The sequence below is a fragment of the Camelus dromedarius genome, chromosome 5 (genome assembly GCF_036321535.1).
Source record: "Camelus dromedarius isolate mCamDro1 chromosome 5, mCamDro1.pat, whole genome shotgun sequence".
In the NCBI taxonomy this organism is placed as follows: domain Eukaryota; kingdom Metazoa; phylum Chordata; class Mammalia; order Artiodactyla; family Camelidae; genus Camelus; species Camelus dromedarius.
Window position 1 is genome coordinate 59,768,836 of NC_087440.1, and position 16,220 is coordinate 59,785,055.

Genomic DNA, 16,220 nt, shown 5'->3' on the forward strand with positions numbered 1-16,220 from the left:
CGAGTTTCCTCCTTTCCCTGAGCAATGACTCCCACAAACACAATTTGGTCTGCTTATGGGTCATTTGGTCTCGTTTGCCTTAGGCTCAGATCAAAATAGAAAACGAGCCAGAACATGGTGTTTCCCAGTTGGGCACGTTCCCAACTTACTAATCGTGTTCCAGCTGGGGACAGATGCACTCAGGCCATCTCTGGGCTCTGGATTTCTGGGAGGCTTATTTAGAACCTTTGCTTCTGTCCTCTGAGACTTCCTGGCTTCCGGACTGCCTGTGACTTTGTAGGGCCCTGAGAATGAACAGGAAGTAGGGGAACCCGGAGTTCCTGCTGCTTCCTTCAGCTCCCTCAGCTCAGGGAGGACTTCCAGAACACTCGGTGTGACCGAAGGGTCTGCAGGGGTGGGCGTGTGTTTCCCTGTGAGGTTGTTCTGTTGTCATGGGCCCTGTTGTCACCTGCCAGCCATCATAATGCTTATGACCGAGAGATGGTGTAGATCCCCTACCACGGTGTTGGGAAGGTGGCTCGTGGATTGCATGTCCCGGCCCGAGACTCACCACAGTCCGGCTCAGCCCCCGTGTTCCCCACTGACCGACAAAGCCTCGTGAGTTTGGTTACGGTTTTTCCTGACCGCACCTGGGAGCCTGCCAAGCTGCAGATACTCCGGCCTCAGCAGGGCCCTATTTTAAAGCCCTGGGCTGGAAGTGCCGGGTGTGGCTCCCAGCATGAGAGTGCGGTGGGCTTTCTGCCAAATAGCTGAGCGAGAAGCCAGCCAGGGAGTCCAGGATCACACTGAGTCAGTCCAGGACCACGCTGAGGAAGGGCCAGGCAGCAGCAACAGCTCTTTTAATCCTCAGTCTAGTCGGGAAGAGAAGGTTAATACACGTGGAATAGATACCGTCATGACTACGTTGACTCTATGCTGCAAAAGGAAAGGCAGCTGAAAATGAGTGCTGGCCACTAGGGGTAACCTTCCCCGCGGGCCGGTCTTTCCTCAGAAGGGAATGGCTGAGACTGACAGTCCAACTAGCAGCCAGGGTGGCCCGCAGGTGTGTCCTGGGAGGCTGGGTTGTTCCCTCCAGGACCAACTAAAGCTACACCTGTGAATGGCTGGAGTGGATCCCCACCCCCGAACCCAGAACCCTGCAGTGTAGAAACCCAGCTGCTCTGGGTGGAAACCATAGACCATAATGTAAGTCTGGTTTTGAAATACTCGCATTTTCCATAATTACTTCATCCCTGGTAAGAACCCAGCTGTGTCCATCTCTTCTAGGCCCCAGAACAATTCCAGGCCTCTCATGACAAAATCAGCCCTGTCCTTCAATATAAACTTAGCCGACTTGGAATGACAGAGATTTGCCCACCAGCAGGTGAAGATCAGAGCTGTTCACTCATTCGGCAAGTGGGCACAGAGTTCCTTTAGGGTGCAGGCTGGGCTCTGAGCCATGAGGATGCAACAGTGCACAGGGCGGAGAGGACCCCTTCCCTTATGGAACTGGTGTTCTCCCAGAGATTTCGGGGGCCTGAGCAGCCCGTCCATAACGTTGAGTCGGCTGCTGACTCTCCATGGTGGGCTGGTCATGGTAGCAGTTCTGGGATTGTTATTTAGAACGGGCTTGGAGTGGCCATCTGCTTAAAAGAGGGTCCAGGGGACTTGTCTTGAAGCTGCATTTGGATGTGAGTTCACGTGAGGTGCAGTGAATTGAAGACCCGATGGAGATGACTGGGTCATGGGTGGTGATGGGTTCCATGGCACCGCTGGGCTTGGGGCCCCAAGCAGGAGGCGTAAGGGGAGAGCAGCAGTCCAGCTTACGTACCGTGCTCACCATTGCTATCTATACCGTGTTCTTTGTCCTGCTGGGGAGACTGGTCTCCTCCCTGACAGCCCCACATGAGGCTGCAGGGACACCAAGTGCCATCAAGACTGACTGCTCTTGGGTAGGGCTCCTTTTCCTGCCTTCTGCTGTCAGATAGTCCCTTGGCTCCGTCTCACTAGCAGCCCCTCTCCGCTCCACTGGTGGGCTTTGGCAGGCTCTTTCTTCCCTTTGGGGCCACCCAGGGAGTTCCTGTTTACTGTCTGTGCCAGGCATCCAACTTTTAGTGTATTTGCACAGCAAAAGAGCCCACTGTGTTTCACGCTCACTCCTACCCACTTCTTTAGGACAGTCTGTAATGATATATTGCTTAGGTCTTACAAAGGGAGTCTTGGAACTCTTCCCAGAATCTCTTAATTCCATTCTTACGGTGTATGATATTTTCAACATTAAAATGATGTAATGTATAATTCCCCACTGAAACAGAAGAGGAAAACCCTTCCAGTAAAACTCCTCCCCTCCCCCAATGCATGTCCTCCCCCTCCTGTGCAGTGGACCATGGGGAGTGCCTTCGTCTGCTTCCTTGTCCTTCCTCCTGCTCCCTCGCTCCCAGAGAGAGATGAGTGCTGGTCTCCCTGTGAAGTGGGGACTAGCCCTAGCCCACACCTACAATAAGCCCAGACCTTCTGCACTGGCGTGTGTCTACCACTGATGAAAGGCGATACAAGATGAGTTAGACACAGCCAACCAAGAGGGAAACCTGACCCAGAGACTGGTTCAGGTTGCTCTTCTGGAAACCTGTAGAATAGAAGGCCTGCTCATGAACTCAGCTCGTCCCTCCTTTCTTTGGCTTCAGGGTAGATCTGTAGAACAAAGTTCCCTCCCCACTGCTCAGAGCTTTACCTCTACCACCTTGACCTTCACCAACAGGTCAATGGTTTAAGTAATTGAATGACTGGTGAATTTTCAATCTTTTCAGTAAAAAAAATAAAAAATAATATATATTTTTAAAGTTTAAATCACATATTTGCATAATGTGATGTCCCTTGTCCACTCCTAATACTTGGGGGCAGAATAACCCTTTGTTACGGGGGTGGGGGGGCCTGTCCTGCGCATTGTGGGACCAGCAGCATCCCTGGTCCCTACTCCCTGTGTGCCAGTAGCACTTCCCTGGTTATGACAACCAGAAGTGTCTCTGGACATGACCACATGCCCCCGGGGCAAGAATCTCTCCAGTTGAAAACCACTGCCTTACATGAGTGTCTGGTGCTCTGGCCTAGATATGGGAAGCCAGGTAGGTGAGATCATTTCACTTTTTACAGGGGCCAAAGCAAAATGTGTTAGATATTTATAAAAACATAAGCATTAGTTCTTTTTTTTCCCCCTGAGTTTGTAGACAGGCAAAGTTCCTCTCTGGGGAACAACAGCTGTCTGTGGCTGCACTGTGGCATTTTTAGGGACTGGGGCCCTGGGCTGGGAAGAGGCAGTGGAAGTAAGGGGTCTTGTTGAATGTGAGCGAAGGTTAGCACCATGCTGCCAGCAGTTCTGAACGCTGAAGCCTGCTGCAATAAGACAGAATTTTCAGAGCCTGGGGCATCCAGGGAACAAAAGATTAGCTCAGTGAGCATATATTTCAAATGAGTTATGTTAAAAAGCAAGCAGTCCAAATATTGCAGCTTCTCGTGTTTCGGCATTTAATAATGATACTTCCGCTTTACCAACAAGGCGTCGACAGAGTGACATTTTATGAAAATCATCGTCATCACCCTGATCTTCTAGGGGTGCCTGTCCATAAGTCAGATTCCCATCCTGTGCGTCTGGTGGGAATATGACTGGGTTTTGCAAACAGAGATTAAGCGTTAAACGTTTCTCAACCAGCGCAGAAAAATGTGCTGGTAGCCGTACAAGTGTGCTATGGGGGAAAGCAGACTTGCTGTTTTCTTTCTTTTGTTTTCCATATATGGGGATGCCATTTCAACTTAAGATACAGATACCTTAGAGGCTGTCTGCAAAACTCAGTGGTCCCTGCATATTAAAAGTAGATCCTTGCCACTGGAGACATTGCCTGTTAATATACTGAATGGTAATATTGTATCTCCCTTACATTTTTAATTCAATTCAATAGATGTTTACTGAGCCAGGGACATGATATGCCAGGCCCAAAGACAAAGGGAAGAACAAAATGTGGACCTGCCCTCTGGTGGCTTTCAGTCAAGGATCATCCTAAACACAGATGCCTTTTATCACTGGGTGATAGAAGAAAGTTATAGCTTGGGGAAGTTGGAAGGGCCTTCCGTTGGGAGGGGCTGTCTGAGTTGTATTTTGAGGACAAACAGGGGCCCTGCAGTGATGGGAGGGGCACAGGCCTCCCAGACAGTGGTACCAGCAGTGCAAAGACACAGAGGATTACAGTTATATGATGTGCCCAGAAACCCACCCCACCAGTAAATTGATGCAGCAAGATTGCAGGAGAAGAAATGTGGGCAGTGAAGAAGGCATCTTTTGCTGAAGAGGTTAGACTCAATCATGAGGTGAAAGGAGCTGGCAAAGGATTTGAAGTCAGGGAGCAACCTAGGATGTGCATTTTAGGAGGGCTGTCTTGTGGCTGTCTGCAGAGGGAAGCGACTGAGAGTAACAGACCTGGTAAGGCTGTGGATCCACCGTTCTGCTGAACCTTCCTGCCCCAAGACAGCAGCTTCAGGAGTGGAGTCCAGGGAACACTCAGGAAGTAGAATTGATAGGACTTACAGGGTAAGAGAGTGAGAGGAGTGGCCAGAGTTCTGACCAGTTGGGAGCCTGGGGAGACAGAATATAGTGGGTTCGCTTTGCAGAAGATCCAGTGGTGAGATGACTGTTGTTCAGAAACACTTTCAGTTGGGAGATTAGATTTTGGTGTTGTCAGTGTCTTCTTGGTATAGTAGTAACTAATTTAAAATATTGCAGTGGGTGTTTATAGATGGAGAAGACAGGAAAGCTGAAGAGGAATTTCTTAGTATAAGTGGCTCAGGTGAAAACAAAGGAGAAGAATCAGAAGGAAGTGGTTTCATAGGAGGAGGCATCAAGTGCTGAGATGAACTCAGTTCACCAAAGGACTCTAATGCCCATTGGGTCTGGGATGCGTTATTAGTCTTAACTAACATCTTAGTCACTGTTCTCATCCTTGGGCCAGGAAGGGCCCATCCAGACTTGATTTAACAGGTTAACACCATGTCCTCTCCTCTGGGTAAACCCTTCAGTCTATTTCTGGTTACTTTGCCCCTCGTCTTAGCAGAGCTATGCCTCTTTTATTTGGTCTCTCTGCCTTTATAGTGAGATCTGCTTCTCTCTTTCTCTATGGACGGTGGAGATCCCTCTTCCACCCACACTGCAAGCAGGGTTTGGGAAGAGGTTGTAGGGGACTGTAGGGGATCTCATTCCCCAGCCAGAGGGCCAGAGAAAGACATGTCAGAGCTGCATCAGGAGCATCAAACTCGAAATAGCACATGGAAGACCTGTCCCTAAGGGAAACTTCAGCCGGCAGGCAGCACCGTCAAGCAGCAGAAGGAGCAGGCTTTTAGCCAGCAGATTCCCAGGCATCATCCGAGGCAGATATGGAATATTCTTGGCCAGATTTGATATGTCCCCAACTGGGCAAGATATGTAATCCGACAGCTGTAACCTAGAATCTCCTCCCATGGGGCAGAAATGTCTAATTAATCCACAGATGAAAGGGAGGGATGGAATCTTGACTTCTTTCCGAAGTTTAGGAACCTCCGTCATGAAAAAGGATCTAAATAACTGAAAAGACATTTTTACTCTGTATTCTCTAGCCCTGTACCAGCTAAATCCATCAATATCTTCAGTAGATTTTCTCCTATTTAATGCTGAAACCAAAAATCTTTATATAAAGAATGTACTATGTGAAATTATGATTTAAAGGAATCCCATTACACGTACTTCTTAAGTGACCACACCTTTTTTCAAAAAAGTGAATAATCACATAAGGTATCTTCTGAGGGAATCTAAGTTCAGAATTAAAACACCATGTCCAGTTGGTAATAGTCTGCTCTCAGAGATGCCTATTTTTACAGGCTAATAAAAGTGATCTTTATCATAGCACAGTGACTTGACTGTCAATACCATGTCCTCATTTTCTCATCAGCCTCACCAGAAGTCCAGATAATTGTAGGAATTCATGGAAATGACATTGGGAGTAGTATGCAACTGTTAAGAAATCATGGTTTTGGTGACTAAGTACTTCAGGAAATATTACGTAAGATAAGTGAAAAAGAAAGAATGTGGTTTTTTTTTTCTCTTTTTCTGTTCTTTAGACATGTTATAACATGTTAAGTATGGTTAGGACATAAGAGGGAAATAAAATGTAGTTAAAATTACCTTGTAAATGTCCTTTGTGCCCTGAAACCTCCAGTTCTTGGGATGCTAAAAGCCCTAAGTAGTTTTATTTCTCCTTGTATTTAGCCTTCATCTCTGGGTGTCAGGATTATAGGTGATTTTGTTTCCTCCTCAATTTTCCAAGTATTTACTTTGTAATTACATTTGAACGGAGAACGTGTAATTACTTTTATAAACAGATAAAAACCAAAGCTTTATAAATAAAGGGAAATGAAAGTGGCGTCAAGCAGACCTGCTTCTCTTTAACTCTTCCACAAACTGTTTTAACTGTGGGCAAGGTACTTCACTTCTTTGCATTTGACTTTCGCAAAATGGACGGATAAAACTAATCTTGGCAGTTTGTTCCAGCTTTCCTAAATTTTATCAGGAAAAAAGAAAAGCCTCTTTCTATGTTAGTTCCTCAAGGGTTTATTAGCTGTTTTCATGGTCCACGCACTGTGGGTGCTGGTACTAGAGATACAGCATTGGGATCTGGGCTCTGCCTTAAGAGGTCTCAGGTCCCCCAGAGAAAACAAGACCAAGGGCACAGAGCCAGCACAGCCAGCACAGTGATGCTGGGCAAATGTGTGTGGACCAGAGATGCTGAAGGAGGGCTTGTTCTGCGGCTTTGCTCTACCCCTGCTCATATGTTTACTGCTTAATTATGCTCTAAGAAACATCCTGGCCCAGATGTCTCTCAGGGTGTTGAACTGCAAGTTTGATTGCTTCGTTGCCCTCCCCTGGTACATACGCCAGTAAGCCTTGTCGAGTTTCATTACAAGAGAGGACTAGTGGTTTACCAGGAAAATACTTGGTCTCTGAAAAGAGCTGTGTGTTCCTCCAGGTTTAAAATGCAAGTTCCTAAGGCCTTGTTATATTGGAGACATACTTCACCTTCTCAAAGACTAGTCTGAACTCAGAAGGGACATGTCATGCCTGTGGGCTTAACAGAAGAGTCTCTGGGTGATTGAATTAATGTCTCATATCTTCTGGGCTGCACAAACAATAAGTTAAAAAAAAAAAAAAAACCACGGCGCCAATAAGTTCCCTCTCCTTGTTTCTTCCTTGAAGCCTTTGTAATCGTTCTTAGTGTGGTTAAGTTCAAGCCTGGCGCAATCAGGTTTCCTCACCAGGGTGCTTTGCCACTGTCACCTCTTTGGCGTCAGTAACTGTTTCCTGTTGACTTGAACTCCCTATTCACCCTGTAGATGACTTCGTCAGAGAAAAGTCATAAAGCAAGAGGCACTTATGAGAAATTGAACACGATGCTGTCTCTTACTGGGAATCTCCTTTCCCTTGTCCTCAGCCCGTCAGTAGCACTCTGCGGGTTTTGGTCCAGGGTTGATGTGTTACTCATTTGGAAGTCATTTCAAAGTAATTCTTAGAACTTCGGTAAGTAAGTATAAATGTGGCTCCCAGCTTAACATTGCCTTTAAAGCAGTACCTAAATTAGTCATTAATTCTAAATGTTGTTTCTCTTCTTTGAGTTATTTCCAAAAGGTAATCTACATATGCACTGTAAATACATCTGTAAATGAGATTTATGTGTGTAAATGGCAGTGACTATGGATTCTTGCTTTAAACAGAAAGCCCTTTCTCAGTCTGTCTGTAAGAACAAATGGACTTTATGGAAGGGGAGAAGAGCTACCATAAGAAGCCTCATTTGCCATGTGTTTGCAGTTCATAGGGGAGCACGTTTGCTTTACAATAATTATTACGATTATTACAAAGCTCTTAAGATATGAATTATCATCTAATATTAGAAAAATGGAAAAACTTACTGGAACTGAAATTTTGGTTAATTTGCTTTGGTTTATCCCATCTAGTTTTGTAACCCCTTGGTTAGAACTCACATCCAAGAGAGAGAAGTCCTCCTTATCAGGTCAAGGCCTTGACCACACAGTATTAGGAAGTGCCCCTGCACCCAGCAGCTGGCCCCAGGGTCCTCCTGACTCCCCCAACCCTGGAGATTCCTGTCCTGAACTGAGGGTCGGGGAGCCGCTGCAGAAGTGGTTAGGGCTGCTCTTTGGCTCCTGTGTGCTTGGCCATCTGAGAGCTCCATGAGCGAGGTAGCACCTCTGCATCCAAGGCAGGCAGCTCCCTGCCTGGCCGGCTGCAGCCCCCATCCCAGGGGCGCAGCCCCAGGAGCAGACCCCGCCCAGCACCCTGCTGGCTGAGGCGGTGGTGGGCGTGGTCATGAGGAGGAGGATCACTCGGCCCATAAAACTTGCTGACGTTTATCCAGCCCTTACTCTGTGCCACGTGCTGTTTGCAATTCTGAGCTTAAATCATTTCATCCTCAGACACCTGTGAGTCCAGTCATCCTATTATCCCCTTTTTGCAGATGAGAGTTTTGAGAGAGAAAGAGAATAAATACAGCAGCGCGGGAGCTGCACTTCATCTTGAGCTTCCTGGCTCCCGAGCCCTGGGCCCTCACCACTGCTCTGCACTTCCTCTTAGCGACACCAGGGGCTTCAGTGCTGGGCACAGGGTCTCCCAGCTGCAGCCTCAGCACCTTTGTGTGATGTAGTAATGACAACAGCTTCTGTTTATTGAGATCTCCTTCTGGACCTGGTGCTACGCCAGGCACTTTGTTTCCAGTTTAATCCTCACACGACCGGGTCAGTGTAGTTCTAGGTGTTACTACCCCAGATGTGTAAATTGGAAAACCTCCTGCCCCTTAAAAACTGGTGTGTGTTTCAGTTAGAATTTTCCTGGTAGTAAGTAATGGGGGAAAAAAACTTAACTAACGTCATGCAAAAAGGGAGAAGTGAAAATAAAGATGCGGAGGTACAAAGGGCACAAATTGGCTGCGTCTCTCTGGGGATCTGAAACTGGAAAGGCACAAGGGACCGAGGGAGTTTCCTTCTCGACTCATTCACGCTCCCTGGTCTCCCATCTCTGCCTCACACTATGTTTCTGCCCTCTTCTTCTCCCTTGTTCATCTGTCCGTCCATGCACCCAGCTTTCACCGCTCTGTTGTACCAAGACATTTGACATGTTCACACCGCAAAAGCAGCCCCAGCTCCTTAATTCATGTTTCCTCAGTTCCTGTGCACAGCACAGCCTGCAGGATATCCTGGCTGTCTCAGTTCCACTTTTCTGGGAATGAGACTGGCGGGAGCTGGGGAGGAACTTGGTCCAACTTTGCCATCTGCAGGATGTCTGGCATTGACCCACATGACCACACCAGGGCGGTTCCCTAAGCAGGGGAACTGAGCACCTCTCAAGGTGTCTAGCACACTGACCCTAAAGGGGGCATATCCCTAACCTGTGCACACTTACAGCCACCCTCCTTAGGTGATGTCACCTTGTCACAGGTACCCTAGCACTTTTATCTACCCGGGCATTCTGTCTCTTAACTTTTCTTCGTGCAATTGCCTGTCAGTTTTACCTCCTAAAGAAGGATCCTTATGAGAGGCTTTAGGGAGTACACGTTGCTTACACTTACAGCCACTATCAGTTCAGAGAATATTTTTATCCCCTTTGGCCTGGGGCAGTAGCAGCCTTGAACTGATAGCAGCCAGGGCAGACTTGGCCCAGGCTGCAGTGGGTTAATGGAACCAGGCAGGTGACGACAGGAATTCTGATACTAACCAGGCACCAGTTCCCTGCCTCCTGTAACTCACACCGGGCTGGTTGGGACAAAGGCATTTCTGAGTTGTTTTTATTCCCCGAGGTGTTCCTCACCCTGTGTCAGTGACTTGCATTTGTGGCTGATTGAATCAGGGACAAAAGAGGGGAGCAAGGGACCGACAGAGGCCTGGGCCATTTGACTTTATAACTGAGGCTAAACCAACCAGTCTGTGGGACCTTAGATCTCTTACCACGCAGGTCAGGGCAAGATTTCCCTTACAGGAGCCAGAGGCCTCAGGGAAAGCCGTGCAGGTGTCCAGGCTCAGTGTCTAGGAAATTGGATTTTAGAAAAACTGGAATGCTATCTACACGGGCTTAGATACAGAAACAGCCTCCTGCCCTCATTGCCCAAGGTGGAATTTGGACACTCTTCCCTGCCCCAGAAATGACTCAGGGTAGCCTTAATCCATCGTGTGGTAAGCGCCTCCCTAGATGCCTGGATCCTAGCAGATGCTTCCTCTCGCCGCTTCCCAGTTGGGTTTGTTCAGCGTGACTTAGCTGTTTGTCGAGTCATCAGTGAGACTAGTTCGTAAGCAGCACAGATTGAGTGGAGCTGTAGGCGGGAGGTGATCTGCTGCCTTGTTGCTTCATCACTGCTTTGTAAAGGGCGTCTGCCAAATGGGGTAGGTTTCCAGGTTGATGGAATTTAGTCCGTAGGAGTAGAATTCAGCTGGAGTCGTTGGTGTCTGTAGCCGATGTTTTATTATTTATGGCAGGTTCCAACACTCACCGGAGGCTTTTTCAAGCCAAGCCCTTGAAAAAGCATAGCTGCGGCCTGTTTTAGCCCAGACACTGGGCCTGTAATTATGGCCGGACCCGAGAGGTGAGTGACTGAGTGTATTAATAGGACTGAGGCCCTGCAGCTCTCAGCTGTGGGTGACCTGGGGATGGGGTGAAAGGGAGCATCCTAAGAAGCCTTTGCCTCTGGTACCAGTGTCTGACTGTGAAAGCAGCATGTTTTACTGTGATGCCCGCCCCCGCCCCCACTCCAGCAGCCTCAGGGCTTGGGGACCATCTCCCTTTGCCATCACTGCCGCCTGCCAGTGATACTTCAGCTGTTCATTCACCCTGGCTCCCGCCCCCTCCATCCCCACTGTAGCCTGACTCGTGCTTCTTCACCCTTTCAGGTTGGTAAATTGGCTCCTTGAAATCCCACGCCCGTCTTCAGGCAGCTCCCCTGCCTCTGCTGTGTGTCCACATGACACCCCTGTGCTCCTCTGCTGCACTGAGCACCCTTGGCTGATGTGTTCCAACTGTGGGAGCTTCCTGAGAGCAGGCCTGGGGTCTGATTCATTACATGGCGCTTGGTCCTCACCCAGAGCCTGGCAGAGTGCGTGCTCAGTAAACATTCATTCTTTCTGGTTGAGGACCTTAGAGGAAGCATGAAGAATCTCTGAAAGACTCAGCAGACCCTCTAAAGCCTGTGCACCAGAACTTAGACCCTCTACTCCCAGTGGAGCCACGGGGCCCAAACCAGAGCCAGTTGAGCCTCATTTTGGATGCGACCCCAACAAGCCTGATGGCCTGATTACCTCAGGCATCGAAACGGCTATTAAGGGAGAAGGTGGTTACTAGGGGCCCTTAATAATGGGCAGCACGGGATGTGAAGGCCCTTCTTTCTGTAGCTGCTTTCACCTCCACTGCCTCGGTAACTGCTCTAAGACAGCCTCAAAATCACACTTTTCCAGTGTCCCATCTTTCAGATGAAAATGAGAGAACTAGGGAGGAAGCCATATGTGGCTTTGGTTTGTTTCTAATTATAAGAGTAATACGCCCTCGTCATAGAAACCTTCAGAGACACTGAGAATTATACAGATGGAGTGTGTCGTCCCGGATCTCACAGCTGAAGGCTGGCTTGTCATATAGATATTTTTTTCATCCTTTCTGTGCATATCTGCATCTTTGGCTATAACTGAAGTAATTCTGCACATTCACATATATGATCCCCCTTTTTTTTTTTAACTGAAAACGTCTTTATCTTCACAGCCAGTAGCAGCAGCCGATTCTGTTTACTGCACATTTTCTAGAAGCCCCACCTGAGGACGTGTTTAATGAAAGTTTATTGCTGATGGTGACTTCTCACTCACGCCCACCCTTACCTAACAATGAGTGAATCTTCTTGCTCAAGGCGGGAGATTTTTGTCATTTACCTCCTCCTCTGCAAAAGAAATCTTAGAGAAGTTGCTGCCAGATTTTAACTGCCTCTACCGCAGACATTTTAAAATAGAGTGAACAGAGCTATATGGAAACAGAGGGTTTCGTCGCGGCAAACACAGTTTGCTAGCTGATAAACATGTTTTTGTTTTTCTACCTTGTGCCATTATTGTACGCATTGGATAGGATGGGCCATTACTTTTCGTTAAATCGTTACTGGGTCTCAGCCGGCTTGCTTTCCCTTCCTGCTTGCTTAAAGAGCTGCGTGTAGCCCAAGGGGTCTGAGCAGTACCCTCTGTTCTGGGTGGTGCCAGACAGGAGTTTAGAAAGGACACTCAGAGTGAGAAGAAACCCAGATTTTCGCCCTTCTAAAGCTTGTGGCCTCTGGCTGTGCATCCCAGGGGTGGGTGTCTCCGTGAACCCCTGCGTTGGTGGGGCTGACGCAGGAGAATGACCGAGACGGGAAGGCAGTATTCCCTTCCCCAGATCTGGAACTTAGCCCAGGCTCAGGGTTTTCAGGCTTGAGTTGATGAGAATTATTTTGGGGGGGGGGGGTTTGGAAATGGATGAAATTTCCCTTGGGATGCCCTCATCTTTGTGATGCCTAATGTCTGAGAAGCCCTTGCTAAGTACACTGATTGCCAGCAGTCTGAGGAATAGCCACTTACCTACTGTCCCAGTTCTAGTAATGAGGTATTTTGAGCTGTTGGAATTCATGGGACTGCCAGTCACAGCCATGGGAAGCTGAACAGGCCAGTGAACAAAAATATATAAGACAGACCTACTTGCTGAGGGATGGTTTGGGGTGGCTTTACCACCCGAGTCTTCACTGGGGACCCTGAGGCCCCTTCATCTAAACACAGCATCGGCATAACAACTTCCAGTGTGGATGCGGCTCTCAGACAGACGACTGTGCACACTCACCCGATGCCCCGCCCGCTGCTGACCTGCTCCTTCCACCCGGTGCCTCCCATACAGGAAGTAGGGAACACCAGCACTTGTCCAAGCTCGACCCGCCCAGCTCTGCCTCTCCCCTTGTCAGTCACACTCAAACACAGGCCAGTAGCTTCGTCAGATGGCTTGATACGTTTACTTTTCCGTTGGCTTATATTGGCCAACCTGAAGAGTTGTTTTATTGACGCTTGGGTTTTGCTATTCCATCTTGACTCTTAAATTCTTGCTTCTTATTAGCAGGAAGAGACATTTCATAGTCCAGAGGATTTTTTTTTTCCTTTTAATTAAGGTCTGTCTTAAAATGGGGACTAGGAGGTCCTAAGTTGTAGTGTCTTCTGATAGCAAAGGGCCTGATTAACCATGATTAAAGCAGTGACGGATTGGAGGTGAGCACGAGCACACGCAGTCTCTGAGCCCCGTTCGGCTGTGGATGTGTGGTAACGCTGACCAAAGCGGCAGCACACGAAACCACAAATAAAGATGGCACCTGTGTGCGCGTATACACGTCCTTTGTGAATTGATAAAACACCAGTTTCTTTGCAAAATGACCTCCCCTCTACTCCCACAAGGATGGTCACTTGTCCTGATTGCACTCGTTCTGAAGGTCTTGGCTCACACATCACTTGCTCAGAGAGACCTCCCCTGACCCCGTCCCCACCCCAAGCAGATGACAAGATGTCATTTATTCCTCCGCTTTGCCTTCGAGCATTTACCAGAATTTGTAAATTTGTTTGTTCATATGATTTGGGTTTTTTAAAAAAATAATTATGTCTCCCACACCAGACTCCATACAGGTAGAGGTTGTGTCTGTTTTGTGTCTGTTTTATGCCTGTGTTACTCTCTCTTGGGTCCCCAGCCCCTAATTCTATACCTGGCTAGCCTGGGACTCCTTAAGTGTTAATGAAAGGGAGTGAGGAAGTCCATTGATCTTAGAGGTTCCTGAAGCAAAGCATTTTTACACTGTCGATCTTGGCAACATGCCTTTCTGAGCCTTGTACCCTTCTTTCATTAAGCAGCCTTAATTTCCACAGCACTTGGTACGCTGACTGTAGCAGTGACTTTTAAGAGCCCATTTCACCTGCTGGGTTAGAGTTCCTTCCAGACAGACACAGCATCTCACTCATCTTTAAGTTCTCATTTCTGATTCAGGAACCTTCTGATGGGCTGAAGAGACTTTCTAACATCAAGGCAACTCCGAGGCTGTCATTACATAGTTGTTTGGCTGTTTGTCTAAAGCATTTCCCTTTTTCTGTGATTATTCTCTGCCCATGTGTGAGGATCTGTTCAATGACTTACTTGCTGTGACTAACCTTTCTTGTTCCAGACAGAGAGGCATGCACCTTTAGGTTTGTGCTGCTCTCTCCCAGTTTATAAAACCCTATGATTTTGGTAGGGATCGCATCATTGTTCTCACCTTACTAATGTTGAACATCTGAAAAAAGTTAAGTTCAAGGTTACATGCCATTTAAGGAACAGAACTAGAAGGAGAACCAAAGGCTTCAGATGCCTTCTCTACTTTTTGTTTAATGCAGAAATTCAAGATTGTGTGGAATTACTTAAAGGAGATTCAGGCATTACTACCCCCATCTTCCCTCACCACCCCAAGGATAGAAGCCACCAGACCCTCCTGCTTTGCCAGCTGTCAGGATGTTTCGCTGAGTACCTCCATTGAATAACCTCTTCTCCCCATGCTGCAGCCCAGGGTCTAGAATGCTGACTGAGCTCTAGGGTGATGGCTACACCGTGTTGGACCCTCTCTTGTGTTTGTGCCCAGGATCGTCTGTTTTTTGTGATGGAGTTTGTGAATGGGGGCGACTTGATGTTTCACATCCAGAAGTCACGTCGTTTTGATGAAGCACGAGCTCGGTTCTACGCTGCAGAAATCATTTCAGCGCTTATGTTCCTGCACGACAAAGGCATCATCTACCGGTGAGTCTGAGTTGCTGGTAACCCATCTCGTACGAAATTCATCCCCATTTCATTCCCCTGATTCAGCCTATCCTTCCATTTCTTATGACGAGCAATTGAAATCTTTCCAGAATAAATTCACAAAGGTTTGCCTGTCCTTTAGAATAAATGAACAACACAGTGGTTAACATGGCCTGCAAATTAAAACTTGCCCCCACGTGGTATTCGTAAAACAGGCTTGAGAGTCTCGGAAGAGACTGTTCATGTGTTTGTTCAGCTGGGATTTTCTCAGAGCCTGTTATAGCCAAACCCTGCCAGGGGCTGAACATATTGCTGCTCTCTTTTTCCTGTTTTAACATCGGGAGTGATTCATTCCACTTTCAGAATCCATGCCTAATCCATGGCGGAGCGTGGGTGCCTGTTGCCCTAAGTTGCTGTAATAAGAATCACGGTCTGTGGGGCTTGGGTGCGCCAGTCGAGGAGCAGAGAGATGACCTGTTGACGAGCAGTGTCCTGCTGGGTGATTATCGTTTGTAGCCCCCTCGCAGATATTGTTTGATTCCATTTCATGACACACAGTCTTTGATGGTGATATAATGAACTTGAAATGGGCTTGACGTCTCGTTAATGCTGTCAGATCTCCAGGGTCAGGGAATGCCAAATGAAACTAGTCAGACACAAGGTTGGATACAGCGAGAACTGTCATAGTGAGTCAGACAATTTTTATTCTCCAATTTTCCTTTTTTCCCCTGTTGTCAGTGTCCTCCTACTCTTTAAATCACATTATAATTTAGTTGCCACATACACTCTTCTTTTCCTCTTGAGTGGCAACTGTGGTTTTCCTTTGAGAAAAATTCTCTCTCGTATTAGACACATGAGTGTCGAAGTGAAGAATTTTCTGATTGAAATTTGCTATTTATTAGCTTTGCTAAATGCTGTTCCTTTTGTGAGCTCATGACAGTATTGACATCATTATTAAAGGGTAAGTGAGCTCTAAGAACTGACTATTCTTAACTACCCTAGGAGAAAAAAAGACAGGAAAAGAGGAGCTAGACCAGTAAAGAATGCAATGTGACTGGTCAACAATGCCAGAAAGAAGTGGGAAACCAAAGTTGATAGAGCAGGCACTCTGCAGAAATGTCTTCTAGTAAATTCGCAGTGCGGAGCTGTACAACTTCCATTAGATGCAGCTCTTCCATCGCAGCCCCAGCTGGGAGTTAGAAAAAGGGTACAGAGCAGGGAGCCAAGCTGGATAACCGGCCATAGGGTCATCGCTTGAAGGTAATCGGGGTTCTCCGCTCATTCCTGACTCATGAGGTGGCCACAGGTTACTTTGGATGACCTTGGCTGTGAACTTTCTCGACCAGACTGTGATGTTCCCCTGGATGTG

General features: G+C 47.5%; 1 protein-coding gene across 1 annotated transcript in view; it reads left to right on the plus strand.

Annotated features, from left to right (window-relative positions):
• Positions 1-16,220, plus strand: part of PRKCH (protein kinase C eta) — a 206,210-nt gene that overhangs the window by 127,670 nt on the left and 62,320 nt on the right. The window contains exon 10 of the mRNA XM_010976676.3: positions 14,697-14,851. Coding sequence (XP_010974978.2) covers positions 14,697-14,851 — 155 coding nt within the window. The remainder of the gene's footprint in view (positions 1-14,696; positions 14,852-16,220) is intronic.